Source organism: Chiloscyllium plagiosum, chromosome 4 (assembly GCF_004010195.1).
Source record: "Chiloscyllium plagiosum isolate BGI_BamShark_2017 chromosome 4, ASM401019v2, whole genome shotgun sequence".
Classification (NCBI taxonomy): Eukaryota; Metazoa; Chordata; class Chondrichthyes; order Orectolobiformes; family Hemiscylliidae; genus Chiloscyllium; species Chiloscyllium plagiosum.
The window spans coordinates 112,277,607-112,294,197 of NC_057713.1; the positions used below are offsets into that span (position 1 = coordinate 112,277,607).

Consider the following 16,591-nt stretch of genomic DNA (forward strand, 5'->3'; position numbering starts at 1 on the left):
AAGTCCGTTGTCATTAATGGAGATGGAGAGGTCCAGGAAGGGGAGGGAAGTGTCAGAGATAGTCCAGGTAAATTTAAGGTCAGGGTGGAATGTGTTGGTGAAGTTGATGTCCAGGTAAATTTAAGGTCAGGGTGTCCAGGTAAATTTACTGTATGCTTACATTCATGTGTATAGTTTAACATTATGTATCTTTAGGAAGAGTGATTCTGAAATTAAAATAGTTTATCAATATGGAGTAAATGAATATTCGATCTGAATGATACATACTCTCCATGTATGATACACAAATCAGCTAGCTTGATATACTTTTGCATTTTTTCACTGATGTTATTTTCTAGTCCTCCAATAAGGTCTTGCAAATGCCAAGGTGAAGCACATGGTTTCTTCCCACAGCATTTATCAGCAAACCAAATATTGGCATAAAACTTTCCACTAAGTAGTAAAAAGGGACACAATCATCCAACTCACTGAAAATTTGGCATCATTGGATTTGGAGATGTATATATTGCAATAGGATCAGACAGAGTCAGTCAATGCGGTTTTGCAAAAGATAATCATGCTTAACTAAATTAGAGCTCTTTGTAGAAATAACAGGCAAGTTGGATAATGGACAACTTATGCACTAGGGTCTCAATTCCAGAGATCCTAATTTAGTTGATTGTTTCTTCAGACTTTAGCCTGCACAATAATTTCAGATTTGTATTAGACATGGCAACTCAAGACATGCGTGGTGTTTTTATAAAAAATATATTTTAAACAACCATTTAATATGCAACTGTACAGGTACAATTCTCATGTTGATTCATACCAAGAAGTATGTTTTCTATTTACAACCTAGGAGGCAAGAACATTGTTTAAATACATAATTCAATAAAAATGTTCAAGTATCTTCAAAATCAAGGGGCAAACTGAAAGCATGTTAACTGTAGTTAAAACCCACTTAAATCATAGAAATACTGCTGCAGTAACCACTGTTGGCTTCTCAACCATAAAATACTTAGGAATCAGATATTTGGTCTGCTTGGAATACAGTGTTGTCTTGTGGGCAATTATAATGACAGGCACATGTGATGATTACCATCATTTGTTTTTGAACAATTATTCCTCCTGCACATTTAAAATCCAGCTGGGTTGTTTTGGTGCTGTGAGGGGTGCAGCATCTTCCATCATTGCAAACTCCACAATATTTAGGTTTGTATGACTGGACACTTAGGCAGCCATCGTATTCAAATCTTGTAGGTTTTGTTGCTTTTGGTGTTCGAACACATTTTTTCCCTTTCTTTAAAAACAGGAAGCAGAAGACAAACCAATTAAAACATTGTACTTTTAAAACTAAATATCTAAAAAAAAACCCAATAGTTTAACAGCTTTAAAGTATGGCAGTCATGATTTGTATGTACTGGACTGGGGCGTACAAAGTTAAAAATCATACAACACTAGGTTATAGTCCAACAGGTTGATTTGGAAGCACTAGCTTTTGGAGCACTGCTCCTTCATCAACCACCTGATGAAGGAGCAGCACTCCGAAAGCTAGTGCTTCCAAATAAACCTGTTGGACTATAACCTGGAATTATGTGATTTTTAATGTAAAAATTGGCATCATATTGGGTTCTGATACCATAACACATGCAAAAGAACTTAACTTGCACATCAATGTTGTTACAGGACATAATTATGAAATTCAAAGAAGGTAATTTCAGTTTGAGTTTACAGGAAGAGACAATTTGGGATTCAACTTTGTTTGCTTGGTAAATTCACAATTGCATTAATTATTGATGAAATTGAGTAGTAAAAATACTGTGGGTTTTCAAACAAAGTTGTTGTCACTGAAAAACACGCATGATTTTGATTTGGCCTTTACTTAGCAAGTGTTTTGTTTTCAAATGCAGAACAAGAGGGTTGAAGAGCCACATATTTCCAGTTCAGATTGGATTATATTGTCGAGTTACACCATTGTACAGCTCCATCCAAATTGTGTAAAATTCCAGTTCTCACCGTGAATTAAACCAGGGCCTTGTGAAAACTTCCAAAATTCCTTAGATTCTGCTAAAGGTTCCAGTGAATGGAGAATAGGAAATGGGGAAATGGATCATCTTTATTCAAGAAAGGAGGGAAACAGAAAGCAAGACACCATAGACCAGCTAACTTAAACTGTGCAACAGGGAAGTTACTAGAATTCATTATTAAGGGGTTTATAGTGGAATACTTAAATTGCAATAGGATCATATTGAGTTAGTCAATGTGGTTTTGCAAAAGATAATCATGCTTAACTAAATTAGAGCTCTTTGTAGAAATAACAGGCAAATTGGATAAAGGAGATCCTCAGTTTGATGTACTTGGTCTTCTAAAAAGACATTGAAAGAACTGCCACAACAAAGGGTACTACACAAATTAGAGCTCTGGTGTATGGATGACATTGTAACATGGTTGGTTAACATGAAACAAAGAGTAAATGGTCTGTTTCTGTTATTCTGAACCATGGGTTCAAACTTCATCACAACCTAATCTTAAACTCATATAGCAATACCTTATCTAAAGGTACGGATGTTCAAATGGTGGAGGATAAATGAAGAACAGGTGAGCTTTCCTGGTGTACCAGCCTAAAATTTATCCTTCGACTAAGGCCAGTAGGATATAAGTTTCTTGTCAATTTTTATTTACTATTTTAAAGGTTTGGCTGTTTTTGAATTCAGTGCCATGTTTGCCCACTTAATAATGACTACAGCTGAAGTAATTTATTGTCTATGAAGTGATTGCTTAAATGATCTGGAGGGTGCTACTTAAACACAAGATTGTTTTTCTTCCTCCATGATTGAAGTGCTTTTATAGAGTTCATTCTTATGTACTCATGAATGATTTGTTGGTAATTTACTTGAGCACATTAAACCTGTCCAAATTTTATGAAATCTAAAATTGGTCAGATCCTTAAATTGGAGAAAGATTTGTATTCCTGGTTTAGAAAATGCATAACAATTGATAGAAAAAACACTTTGGAAACAAATATATACTGTTGATAGATCCTTATAGAAGCATTGCCTTGTGCCTTGTAGAATAATAAGCAAGGAAATTCTGGAGAGAAATTTCATCTCAGTGGCAGTGTGAAATGGATGGTAACAGACCAGCCACGTATTGCTCTATTTATCCGATTGACTTAAAACAGGAAGGATTGAAACAAACTCGCTCAACAGTTTCCTCATTTCCCCTTCCCCCACCTCACCCTGGTTCCAAACTTCCAGCTCAGCACTGTCCCCATGACTTGTCCGGACTTGTCCTACCTGCCTATCTCCTTTTTCACCTATCCACTCCATCTTCAACCCCTCCCCCACTCACTCATTGTACTCTATGCTACTTTCTCCCCACCCCCACCCTCCTCTAGCTTATCTCTCCACGCTTCAGGCTCACTGCCTTTATTTCTGATGAAGGGCTTTTGCCCGGAACGTCGATTTCACTGCTCCTTGGATGCTGCCTGAACTGCTGTGCTCTTCCAGCACCACTAATCCAGGAAAATAAATCAGCTGGCTTCTCTGCCATCTTTTTTACACCCCTACTGAAACAGAATTTCACTTTTGTCCCATGATCAATACCTGATGTTTGCTAAGTTACCAGATTCATTCACAGTGTGCTGAGGAGGTATATTACTCAATATTACCATGCTCACTGACCTACTTTAGCTCCTGTTCCATTGATGCTTAAAATTTTAAAATTCTCATGTTTGAATGCAAATCCTTCCCTGGTCCTTTATCTTTGCAACCTGCTCTAGTTCTCCAACCCTGGAACAATTCTCCACAAAAAAAGTGTTACAAATTTAAGTTGTTCCAACTCCTGGTGTCTTAACATGCTACTCACAATGCCAAAAGTTCAACGCTGTTGTTTGTACTCACTTTTAAAGTGACTTTGTAATCACCACATGGTCGAACTTCACAAATCCGTGTTTGCTTTATCATATCACACTGGTGGTTTTTATTAGTTACACGAGTAGAAATGCCCATGCCACAGGTTTTGGAGCAGGCGCTCCATTGTGTAGTCTGCTGTATACAGTTAAGTGAATCCAACTCATAGGCTGCCTCCTGTCTGTGAGCTGAAATGAAAAGAATCTTACTCAAGTCAGTGTAAAATCTTTGAAATAATTAAATTTATTGCAATTACAGCAAAATTAAAATATCACCACTTTGATTGGTGTCTTAGAAACTTGGAATGCATGGAAAATTGCAGTTTCAATTTTCACTAGTGTTTACCATAATAAGCTATAGATCCAATTTCAGTAAATCGGCCTTCTCTCCAAGAGAACAGATTAAGGACATTGGGGAATTTGACTGGGAAGCTTTATAGTTGCAATTACAAGCCAAAAAACTCTAGGTTTGCTTGACCCAGACTATCCTATTTTCAAGATTAGCAAAAATAAATTTTGTACCATGGAATCAATCCAGATTTCTGGCATTAAGCATGAGAAAAATCACCCAAATAAAAAAAAAACTTATGCAGGAACATTTAAGTTCAACAAAAGAGAGTACATTCTCCGATTTTTTATACACATACTTGCACTTTAATTCTCTTTTAGTTTAATTTATTTCACAATCAGATGCTGTACTGAATCTGGTAACTTCACGACTGGACAGTTCTGTGAAACTACATACCACTTAAGGCATCAGTTTTCAGATTTGATTTTGAACAGAATTGTCAAATCTAGCCACGGAATCCAACTACTTTAGTCCATGAGAATGCAACCTTGACTAGACATTTTGAATTTTCTTTCCAACACTAATAATAGATTTGTAAATCTGAAAACAATAAAAACATAACCAGTTTAAAAAAACTCAGCCAGTCAAGCAAGTTATCTATTGAAGAACAAGAGTCAGTCATTGAGGCTTCAGTTCTTTAGACCCTGTCTCAGGATTGAAAGACATTAAAGCTGAGCAACATTTCAAAACAGAAGAAGAAAAAAAAGAGAGGGCAGAGGAGGTGGAAAGAAAATGACAAGAAAATAAATAGAATTACCCGTTAAGTGCATGGATCAAGAACAAGAGATGGTTAAGTGAGCAAAGGGATGTCAGCAACAGAGAAAGAGGCAGCATAAATGGGAGAAAGCAAAGAAATACCAGATTTTCACAAGATACTTGTAAGTAGCTCACGAGAGTACTACAAAGGAAATATTAGAAACTGGCATGGTGCAGCAAACACCAAAAGGAGAAAAATCTAGATGAACGCTAAGGGTGCAGATCACCCTGTCAGTGGTGTTCTAAAAGGGGTCACTACTCCAGGTACCAATAGATTCTCCCTACCCCACCATTCAATGAAAATACTGGAAAGCCTAGAAAGCCTTTCTACTTACCAACAAATTCTGCTAAAGAGATATAAGAGCTGCAGTTGACTCTAATACAGAATTTAATTTTAAGGCCAGAAAGTTGTAAAACACCTATTAGAGGATGCTGTGCTCGTACTTAAGATTAATCAGAACAGTATAAAAGGCCAAGGGCAGATGTCATTTCAATTTTTAATTGAACAAGTGAAAGGGAACTTGGAGTAGCAACCACCTAACTTGTGGTTGCATTCTTTGTTTAGTGAAGATTAAGCAGAAAGGTATTTTGGAATAATAAATACATTGAAATATCGGCATAGTGGCCGGTATCCCACGACCAAATCATCTTTTCTTTATTTGTGTACAGTATACTGGCTATGGCCAGCCAGCTTGGAGTCAGTCTTCTGAACTAAGGAAATTCTAAATCTCCCAGTTATTTTTATTTTCTGGTCAGCCAGGGCTTTCCTGATTGGCTGAGGTTATGGACATTGCAAAAGTAAAGAGAAAAAAAAAAGTGTTGGTTGTAAATGGAAAAAGCAAAGTAGGAAGTCCTAGAGGCACTGTTTATTTTGGAATGTTAAGAAGAAGAGGATAGTGTGTTTGTAATGTGAATGCAGTAGAGGGTAGAAAAGGCAAACAACAATCAAATGCAGGCTGGGTGTTGTCATGTTGGAGAGGAACCCTTGGCTGAGAAGAGCTTTTGGAAGTTCTGATGTAGCATAGAGTCATAGAGATGGACAGCATGGAAACAGACCCTTCGGTCCAACCCGTCCATGCTGACCAGATATCCCAACCCAATCTAATCCCACCTGCCAAAAGCAAATCTTAGCAGGACTTATACACTAAATGGTAAGGTCCTAGGGAGTGTTACTGAACAAAGAGACCTTGGAATGCAGGTTCATAGCTCCTTGAAAGTGGAGTCATAGGTAGATAGGATAGTGAAGGCGGCATTTGGTATACTTTCTGTTATTGGTCAGAGTATTAAGTACAGGAGTTGGGAGGTCATGTTGCGGTTGTACAGGACAATATTTAGGCCACTGTTGGAATATTGCGTACAATTCTGGTCTCCTTCCTATCGGAAAGATGTTGTGAAACTTGAAAGGGTTCAGAAAAGATTTACAAGGATGTTGTCAGGGTTGGAGGATTTGAGCTATAGGGAGAGGCTGAACAGGCTGGGGCTGTTTTCCCTGGAGCGTCGGAAGCTGAGGGGTGACCTTATAGAGGTTTTACAAAATTATGAGGAGCATGGATAATGTAAATAGGCAAAGTCTTTTCCCTGGGGACGGGGAGTCCAGAACTAGAGGGCATAGGTTTAGGGTGAGAGGGGAAAGATATAAAAGAGACCTATGGGGCAACTTTTTCACGCAGAGGGTTGTATGTATATGGAATGAGCTGCCGGAGGAAATGGTGGAGGCTGGTACAATTCCAACATTTAAAAGGCATTTGGATGGGTATATGAATAGCAAGGTTTAGAGGGATATGAGAATGCACTTAAAGCAAACTCTGAAGAGATAGAATAATGTTCTCAAGGATTGGTGTCTGCAGAAATATAACCCAAGTAGTTTTGAGAATCAGAATAAACATCAGAATCAGCAGCCCATATTGACCCATTGCGAAGACCCAAAAGAAAACTAAAGATTGAGAGATTGATCACAATCACATGGTGGAAGTGTGAACACTTAAAATGATGAAATAATCTGTAGCAAGATGAACAAAGGAAATACCACCAACATCAATGTGTAAAACTGAAAAGGTTACCTAGTGCCTTTTACTCCAGAGATTGCTCCACTATTTTCTAAAGACTGTGTAGGTAACTGCTCAAGTGAAGAAACAGGCTGAGAAAGATTGATGTGTAGGGTGACTGTAGATCAAGAGTAAAAAAGGAAACAGCTAGGTTTAAAAGACTGGAAATGAGAAACTACTTGTTCATGACGTGGGACACAATGGCCAATTGTAATGCACCTGCATTTGTCCATGAAGAAATTAACAAATCCAATATAGATGAGGGTTTGAATCTAGAAATCATTAGCTGTATGGCTCAGAACTTTTATTTGCCAAACTAAGGAACTTTTATTATAAGTATAACCAGTAGATTCTGGGAAGAATTGAGAGACACTGGTTTAGGTGTCCACTCTATGTAACATGCCTTTTTTTTGATAGCCATTTCTTTGTTTAAAGCAGCATACACCAGAAGCATTAATGTTTATGTGTTTTTACTTTAACTATTGACTGACAATATATCTGGATGCCCAATTTCCCGATATGCTCTGCTGGAATAAAAATGTTAATACAGGTGTGTACACATTTCAAAACATGTTTAGAATAAAATTAAAGCATCACTCTGAAGCTGAAAGGTTGGAGCTATGGAACTGACAGTCCATTAGAATTACTTATACAGTAGAGCGTGTAAAATAAAGTATCCACAGTATATAATAGCTAAAAAAAAACATCATATTTTACCTGCCAGTAAAAATCCTTCAATAGGAGCTTCTTGTTTGTGGTCACAAACCCATTGCTCACAACACTCTCCTGGCATCTGTACTTGTTTAGGAAATGGGCAATCAGGCCCAGGCAAAAGAACATCCAGATTACAACGTGGCACACAGCCGATCAGACCATCTTTACAGGAGCACTGGTATTTGCAGCTTGGCTGAAATGTTTCACCATTTCGATAGACAACTCCATCATACATGCAAATATTACCTTCATGTGCTGGAATTCAAAAGATAAGGAGTGTTAAGTTTATATTATTCTTAGTAAGAGTGCCAGCAAATACAGAAATATACATCTAAGTGACAAGTAGATTTTTTGATAAATTATAGTGGGAAGAAATGTGAAAAAAACTTGATTCACAAATGCTTGTTTTCTTACTTATTTAGTTGATGAACAATCCATTTTGTTCAACATACTACCTTTGAAAATTTCTTCAGAAGTATAAATTCAACTTTTTAAAAAATAAATTTCTTAGGAAATATTTGTACAAATTGAATATAGTGTAACCAATCACTTGTACATTAAACTGATGTAGCCCAGGGACTCTGGCGACAGCAATGGCATGGACTGATGAAGCCCGGAACAGGTCTCTGGCTGTAGCATGGAATGGGCCAGTGAAGCCCGGAGTAGGACTATAGTTGCTGAGAAGGAAGATTCGGACACTGTCCAAGCTATCTTTCTTTTTTAATTTTATTTTAAGTTAATGAGAATGGCACTGATTCATGGAGGCAGTTTAAATTTTTCACTTTTGTATTGAATACACATGACGATAAATAATTTTTAAAAAACCATCATAAACTGCAGACCGGTGTTTTACTCAACAGGGAAAATACTCATGAGCTTGCAGTAATAATTTCACATCCCAGTGACACTGTACCTTGCAGCATTATTGGCAGCGTGTAACATGTCAATTGTATGTTACATGTGAGAATTCCTCTGAAACAGTGATGTAGCAGTAATGTCACATGACTAGTAACCCAGAACCTGAGGCTTATGGTCTGAAATCATGTGTTTGAATTCCATCGTAGCACATGGTGAAATTTGAGTTCAATAAAAAAAATCTGAAGTTAAAAACTAACCTAATGGTGACTATGTAACCAGTGCCAATTGTTGTAAGACTTCATCTGGTCCTCAAATGTCCTTTAGGGAATTTTAAACCATCCTTACCTGATTTGGCCCACATGTGACTCCATATCTGCAGCATTATAGCAACTCTTAACTGCCCTCTAGACATTCAGGGACGGGCAACAAATGCTAAACCAGTCAGCAATGTCAATACCCATGAACTAATCATAAAAAATTATTGAAGATAATTTACAAATATTATCAATAGACATACCCATTTTTATTTCTCTGATGAATGTAGTTGTCCAAGTGACAAGAATGTCAGTGTTTAGTCAATTTGTATGACTGTTTCTCCAACTGTAGGCTGAAATATCCTTTATTATTTGAAGTAATAAATCAGTGGGGAAATGGTATCCAAATGGCCTACTCCAAAATTGTAATTGATTTGTGTTTCCACAAATAAACATTGACACATACATTTATTTAAGAAACAAAATCAATATGATTAGTGAAAGGATCACTGCCATTAAAATGCCTACATGCAATTTGGGTTGAACTATTTAATTAATTAATAGCTGGGTCAATTTTCAAAGTGGATGTGGTGAGGGAACTGATGCACTATATTTCCACTTAGTTGCCCGACCTTACTTGTCAAGGGGCATATCGTTATAGATGATCAGTAATGCTACAGTACCTAGTGAACAGCAAATTTACCTTCCTTTAATTCAACTGGTTCAGAATCAAGGTTTTAAATTTACAGCTTTCACAAGTTATAGTGAACTTATTTCTTTTGTATTATTTTGCATAAGAATTGCCAATTCCTTCAGTTGGATCATGACTACTATTCGTGAAGCAATGATTCATCATTTTCCATTATAGATGTCTCTCTAATCCAAGGATGAATCACTTAGAAAAAAAGAGGCAGAATTCATTTAAGTTAAAATGTTGCGTATTTTTCAAAAGTCCTTTGTTCGAATAAAAACAGTTCATAATTTCTATCTCCTCACACTAGACAGCACTAGTTAATACATGCTATATTATACCAGGCACGCTTCACACAATGGGTAATACACAATTTCACGTCATATTCTAATTGTGACTTTAATGGGGTTTTGCAAAGCTGTCATTACACTTCAGCTTTCCAATATTGCTTGCCACTAAATGCAGTATTACATCAGCTGTTATGGCCATTTATTCAACGCGCTATTTGAAATAGATTGTGAAACTAAACCTTAAATTCCTCTACATTACTCAGTTTTTCCCCACTGAAAGTATCATTTTTTAAAAAAATTACAGTAAAACCTACTTGCCACATTTTTGCTCATTTTACTTGGAGCAATATTCCCTTGCAGAACCCTTCGATTTTTTTTCCTGTATGTTCTCTAACTTGTTCATTTGGAAGCCACTCGTTCTAACCCTATAAGCAAACCATTTGATGTACAATAAACAGAAACAGCACAAATCTGAATTAGGCACAACTGACCACTTTCAACCACAGCGAAACTGCCATTAAACTTATAATTATTTGCTTCTGATAGGTTTTCTCTAATTAAAATTTTACATCTTCAATATTCGCTTTGCCCGAGATACTCAAACTCTTTTGTATCCCATATTATAGTCTGACTCATTCCATGTTTGTTCAAAAATCTTCAAGGGCAACCTTCCTTTCTGAGGTATAGGTTGGCTGTCTTTAATTATTCACCGAGGAGTGAATTATTTAATCTTTAAATGTAAAATTTTGAATTTTCATTGGTTTCAAATTACCCAGATTGGCCCCGTTACCCTTGTGAAAGACTTGTCTGGACATTCTCGAGTCCTTAGCTAGACATATATAGCCGAGGATTCCCTAGGAGAGTAACTGGCGAGTAACCGCAAAATATAAACAATGCTTGCAACTTACTCCAAAATATTAGCATAATAAGCAATAAACAAACGAGTAGTTATCAGCAGAATTTCTAACGTGGTTTGCACGTAGGTAGATATTGTAGCATATTTGTCAGAAACGAATGCATAAATAAGTTCATTACTAATTGAATGCTGAACGAGGGGCAAATTCACACAGAACTTGATTGCCCATACAAACGTTACAGAGAGACACATCGGAAAATGATACAGTATAGCATATTATATTGATTCAGAATTTCGTCAACAAAGTTGCTCTGAGCAGTCAGCGTAGGAGAGCGGAGTCGGATAGTCAAACACCCCAGTCCCTTTGTTTCTACAGCCTCGATTATTATGCCCACCCGCTTTCCCCCTGACATCCAAACAGCCTCGATTGGTCCCAACATTTTTATCCTCCTTTAGCTTACATCATTGAACAGTTTCGATAGTTACCAGTTTCGAACCAGCTCTCTAGTCACGATTCATTATTCTTAATTTTTAAAAAATATAATTCTCGAAGCCTGCAATGACAACTTAGTTGACTTGCTCGGACTAAGATAAGCGTACTAACATAGATGAAGCTTCTTAATTGAATTGTTGATAATTGAAATGTTTCTTTGAAAATAGTGAGGCAAGTTGGTTCACCATGCACGCTGTGAACTCACCTAAACAAATACCGACTCCTTGTCGTGTATCGGCGCTGTAATCGCACTGCAGCCCTTGGTGCGAATCACAGATATCGTTTACGGTGCAGACTTCCCCTGCTTGCTTGGCACAAACTCGGCAGCAGGCGCAGTTGTCCAAGACTAGCCGCACTCCGGGTGTACATTTTGGTGGATCCTTTGGGCATTTACAAAGTGAGGAACATTGCTGGCCGTTGACCCGCTGTAAAATAGAAAGACGGAACACAAAAAATTTGAAATACCAAATCTGAAAAGAATTGCATGTGTTCCTCTCACACAGTTCCCCTTGGGGTTAAGAAACAACTTTTTATTTGCATTTCATTTATTCTGTGAAGAGCAATCACCTCAAGTATAAGCACAAGTAGCGGCACCAGTGCCACAATGAAGACCTGCATACTTTCACAACTTTCCGCCTCTGCCCAGGGATGTTAGCCGCGTGTATTTTATACAGCCGCCTTTCTACCGAAGCACCGCTCTGATTGGCTGAGGCCACGAAAGTAACAGTCAAGCGTCTTCTCTGGCTACTTTGACAACTCCCCAGGGATTGGCCAACAGCTTTCCATGATGCCGTCGCCATGGCGACACCGCGTGGAGTAGGAGTAGGCGTGGAGGTTGAGCGAGGTAAAAACAAGGAGTGCAGATGCTGGAAACCAGAGTCTAGATTAGAGTGGTGCTGGAAAAGCACAGCAGGTCAGGCAGCATCCGAGGAGCAGGAAAATCGATGTTTCTGCCAAAAGCCCTTCATCAGGAATAGAGGCAGAGTGCCTGCAGAGTGGAGAGATAAATGAGAGGGGGGTGGGGAGAAAGTAGCACAGAGTACATTAGGTGAATGGGGGTGGGAATGGAGATGATAGGCCAGAAGGGAGGGTGGAATTGATACCGTGACTGATAGCCGGAACATTAGTGGCACATCAGTGAATTGGGGCCTGTGCAATGTGTCACCTGGATGTTAGACAACTGTCTTACAGCAGCCAAAACAGCCGGAGTGCAATGTCCTGTGCAACACTGTTTACGTTGGACTCCGAGCAGCATGTCATCTGGTGTGCTAGATGAGAAGATGTTATGTTCTGCAAATACTGTTTGGAGACCGAATGACTCCTGCAAACCGTCATAACACTGAGTTATCAAAATGATTACTCATTAGAATCAAGTTCCTGGTAGGCAAGTAAAATAAATGAATGAATGGGCAATATTCTGTTCAGGAGCGATTAGGTAGATTGACTTTCTGAAATACCGTCCAAAATGTATCCCCTTTTAAAAATCAACTTTAATAAACTTGTACGATAATAATTGAATTGTTAATTCAGAAAGCTTGGTGAGTGTGTTTTTATTCCATCTCAGGCTGCAGGTTTGACAGAAACCTAGCCTTATCAGTCCAATTTTAGGAGTATTTTCTGACTGGTTTTCCCATCAAGACAGGACTTATACACTAAATGTAGAGTGTTGCTGAACAAAGAGACCATGGAGTGCAAGTTCATAGTTCCTTGAAAATGGAGTGGCAGGTACATAGGATAGTGAAGAAGGCGTTTGGTATGTTTTCCTTTATTGGTTAGAGCATTGAGGAGAGGAGTTGGGAAGTCATGTTGAGGCTGTACAGGACGTTGGTTAGGTCACTGTTGGAACATTGTGTGCAATTCTGGTCTCCTGGATAGGGTAAACAGACAAAGTCTTCTCTGAGATGGGGGAGTCCAGAACTAGAGGACATAGGTTTAGGATGAGAGGGGAAAAATTTAAAAGGGTCGTAACGGGCAACTTTTTCACACAGAGGGTGGTACGTGTATCGAATGAGCTGCCAGAGGAAGTGGTGGATGCTGGTACAATTACAACATTTAAAATGCATCTGGATGGGTATATACATAGGAAGAGTTTAAGAGGGATATGGGCAAAGTGTTGGTAAATGGGACTAGATTAGTTTAGGATATCTGGTCGGCATGGATGAGTTAGACTGAAGGATCTGTTTCCCTGCTGTACATGTCTATGACTCTATGATTCTATGTGTATGGATGACAGCTCCTTTTGAATTTAGTTGGCATTTATTGTTATCCATAAATATTGGCTTAATATTTAAGAACTACAATTATTCAAACTATTAGTTAGTTTGAGACTTTCAGACCAATCAGGCCAGAGTTGGTACAGCACTAAGAAGGCAGTAACTGTATACACACAAGTAGAAGGTAAAGCTTGTAGATCATTGGCTTTTAGAATATGGTTGGGTAAGGTTTAAGCTAGAGTGGCAACGGGATGGGAATCTGAGGAGTAGGGCAGTAGATGCAGAAATTGAGGGAGATGTAGAAACTAAGGCATACACATTAAGAACACGATCAGGCAGGGAAATGCTGCTGAAAAGAGCAGGGGAGGTGGTCTGGAATGCATGTGTTTCAATACGAGAAGTATAATAGGCAAGGTAGATGAACCTAGAGCTAACCTAGGTTAGTACTCGGAACTCTAGCATTATTGTGATTACGTAGACTTAGCTGAAAGAGGACAGGACTGGCAGCTGAATATCCCAGGATTTAGATGTTTCAGGTATGATAGAAAGGGATGTAAATGGGGTGGGGGAGTTCATTACTGGTAAAGGAGTATCTCACAGCTGTACTGAGGGAGGATAGATCAGAGGATTCATGCTGTGAGGCAATACGGTAGAACTCAGTAAAAGGAAAGGTGAAATCACAATGCTGAGGGTTTTCTATATGCCTTCCAACAGCCAGTGGGAGGTAGAGGAGAGAATATATAGGCAGATTTTAGAAAGATGTAAAAACAGCAGGTTATGGTGAGTGATTTTAACTTCTCCCTATATTGACTGCGACTCACTTAGTGCTAAGGGCTTGGATGGGACAGAATATGTAAGCACCATTCAGGAGGGTTTCTTGACATGGTGTGTAAACAGTCCAACCAAGGAAGGGATAATACTGGATCTGCTTTTGGGAAATGAGTCTGGTCAGGTGAGTAAAATTCCAGTGGGGGAGCATTTCAAGAGTAGTGACCATAATACCGTGAGTTTTAAGATAATCATGAATAGGGTTAACAGCAATCCTTAGGTGAAGATGTTAAATTCCGTGAAGGCGAACTATAATAATATTAGGCAAGAACTAGAGAATTTTTACTGGCGGTGACAGTTTGAGGATAAATCTACATTGGACATGTGGGAAGACTTCAAACGGCAATTGATAAGCATTCGAGAGTGGCACATTCCTGCGAGCATGAAGGATAGCTAAGGCAAGTTATGTGAACCTTGGATGAACAGGGACGTAATGACCTTGATCAAAAAGAAAAAAAGAAGCATATGTAAGGTCTAGGAGACTGGGAACTGACAAAGTCCTTTAAGTATATAAGGAAAGTAGGATAGAATTAAACAAGGAATTAGAAGGGCTAAAGGGGTCATGAAAAGTAATTAGTAAACAGGATTAAGGAGAATCCCAAGGCCTTTATATATAGTATATAAGGATTAAGAGGGTAGCCAGGGAAAGCGTTGGTCCACTCAAAGATAAAGGAGGAAATCTGTGTGTGGAGCCAAAAGAGGTAGGTGAGGTCCTAAACAAATACCTTGTGTCAATATTCACAAAGAGAAGGAATTGGTGGAGGATGATCTCAGGGAAAGAAGTGTCAAGCTTCTAAGCCAAGTTGCTATTAAAAAGGAAGAGGTGTTGTGTGTGTTAAAAAGCATTAAGATAGATAAGTCATAGAGTCATAGAGATGTACAGCACGGAAACAGACCCTTCGGTCCAACTCGTCCATGCGAACCAGATATCCCAACCCTTCCTATTCATATACCTATCCAGAAGCCTTTTAAATGTTGCAATTGTACTAGCCTCCACCACTTCCTCTGACAGCTCATTCCATACAAGTACACTGGAATGCAGGAGATTGAGTTATAGAGTCATAGAGGTGTGCAGCATGAAAACAGACCCTTCGGTCCAACCCATCCATACTGACCAGATATCCCAACCCAATCTAGTCCGACCTACCAGCACCCGACCCATATCCCTCCAAACCCCTCCTATTCAAATGCCTCTTAAATTTGCAAATGTACCAGCCTCCTCTGGCAGCTCATTCCATACACGTACCACCCTCTGCGTGAAAAAGTTGCCCCGTAGGTTTCTTTAATATCTTTCACCCCTCTCCCTAAACCTATGCCCTCCTCTTCTGGACTCCCCGACCCCAGGGAAAAGACTTTGTCTATTTATCCTATCCATGCCCCTCATAATTTTGTAAACCTCTATAAGGTCACCCCTCAGCCTCCGACATTCCACAGAAAACAGCCCCAGCCTGTTCAGCCTCTACCTATAGCTCAAATCCTCCAATTCTGGCAACGTGCTTGTAAATCTTTTCTGAACCCTTTCAAGTTTAAAAACATCTTTCCAATAGGAGATCAGAACTGCACGCAATATTCCAACAGTGGCCTAACCAATTCCCTGTACAGCTGCAACATGACCTCCCAACTCCTGTACTCAATACTCTGAACAATAAAGGAAATCATACCAAACGCCTTTGAGTTGCAACCTCTTAGACGTTTATAAGGTTGTGAATAGCATGGATAGAATGGACAATATGAGGCTTTTTCCCAGGGGGAGCGACACAGGTTCAAGGTCCAGGTGGGGAAGGTTTAAAAGAGATGTGCAAGACAGGTTTTTCACACTAAAGGTAGTGAGTGCCTACAGTGCTACAGCGGGTGCACAGAGAGGGGAGCTGGAAGGTAAGCGGAGACCAGTTAAATTAACGTTTTTCTTTTCGCCGTCTTTTTTTTTCAACTAGGAGCGGGAACCCGGAAGTCGTCAACAGAGGCTTCTGGGAAGGTAAAAGTTTGAGTGGAGAAGGAACCCGAGACACTACACGTGTAGTGTCTCCCACCCTCCCTCCTCCTCTAACCTAAAACAAAAGGACTCAGTCGGCTGAACAGGTAAGCTACTTAGTGTTCTTGTTTTGGAGACTAAGTATAGAGTTATGGCAGCGCAGGCAGTGGAATGTTCCTCCTGCAGGATGTTTGAGGTAGGAGTGACCACCGATGCTCCTGCCGACTTCACCTGCAGGAAGTGCAGCCAGCTCCAGCTCCTCACAGACCGCGTTAGGGAACTGGAGCTGGAGTTGGATGAACTGAGGATTATTCGAGAGGCTGAGAGGGTGATAGATAGAAGCTACAGCGATGTAGTTACACCAGAGAACAGAGGTAGCTGGA

The 16,591-nt window shown here is 39.2% G+C and overlaps 1 protein-coding gene across 1 annotated transcript; it reads right to left on the bottom strand.

Annotated features, from left to right (window-relative positions):
* Positions 1–367: 367 nt before the first annotated feature.
* Positions 368–11,813, bottom strand: LOC122549514 (CCN family member 3-like). Its single transcript, XM_043689373.1, has 5 exons — positions 11,763–11,813; positions 11,401–11,620; positions 7,757–8,008; positions 3,882–4,078; positions 368–1,279 (listed from the first exon to the last, which is right to left on the bottom strand). Exons 1-5 carry the CDS (start codon positions 11,811–11,813, stop codon positions 998–1,000), a joined length of 1,002 nt encoding a protein of 333 aa, XP_043545308.1. The 3' UTR covers positions 368–997.
* Positions 11,814–16,591: the final 4,778 nt, after the last annotated feature.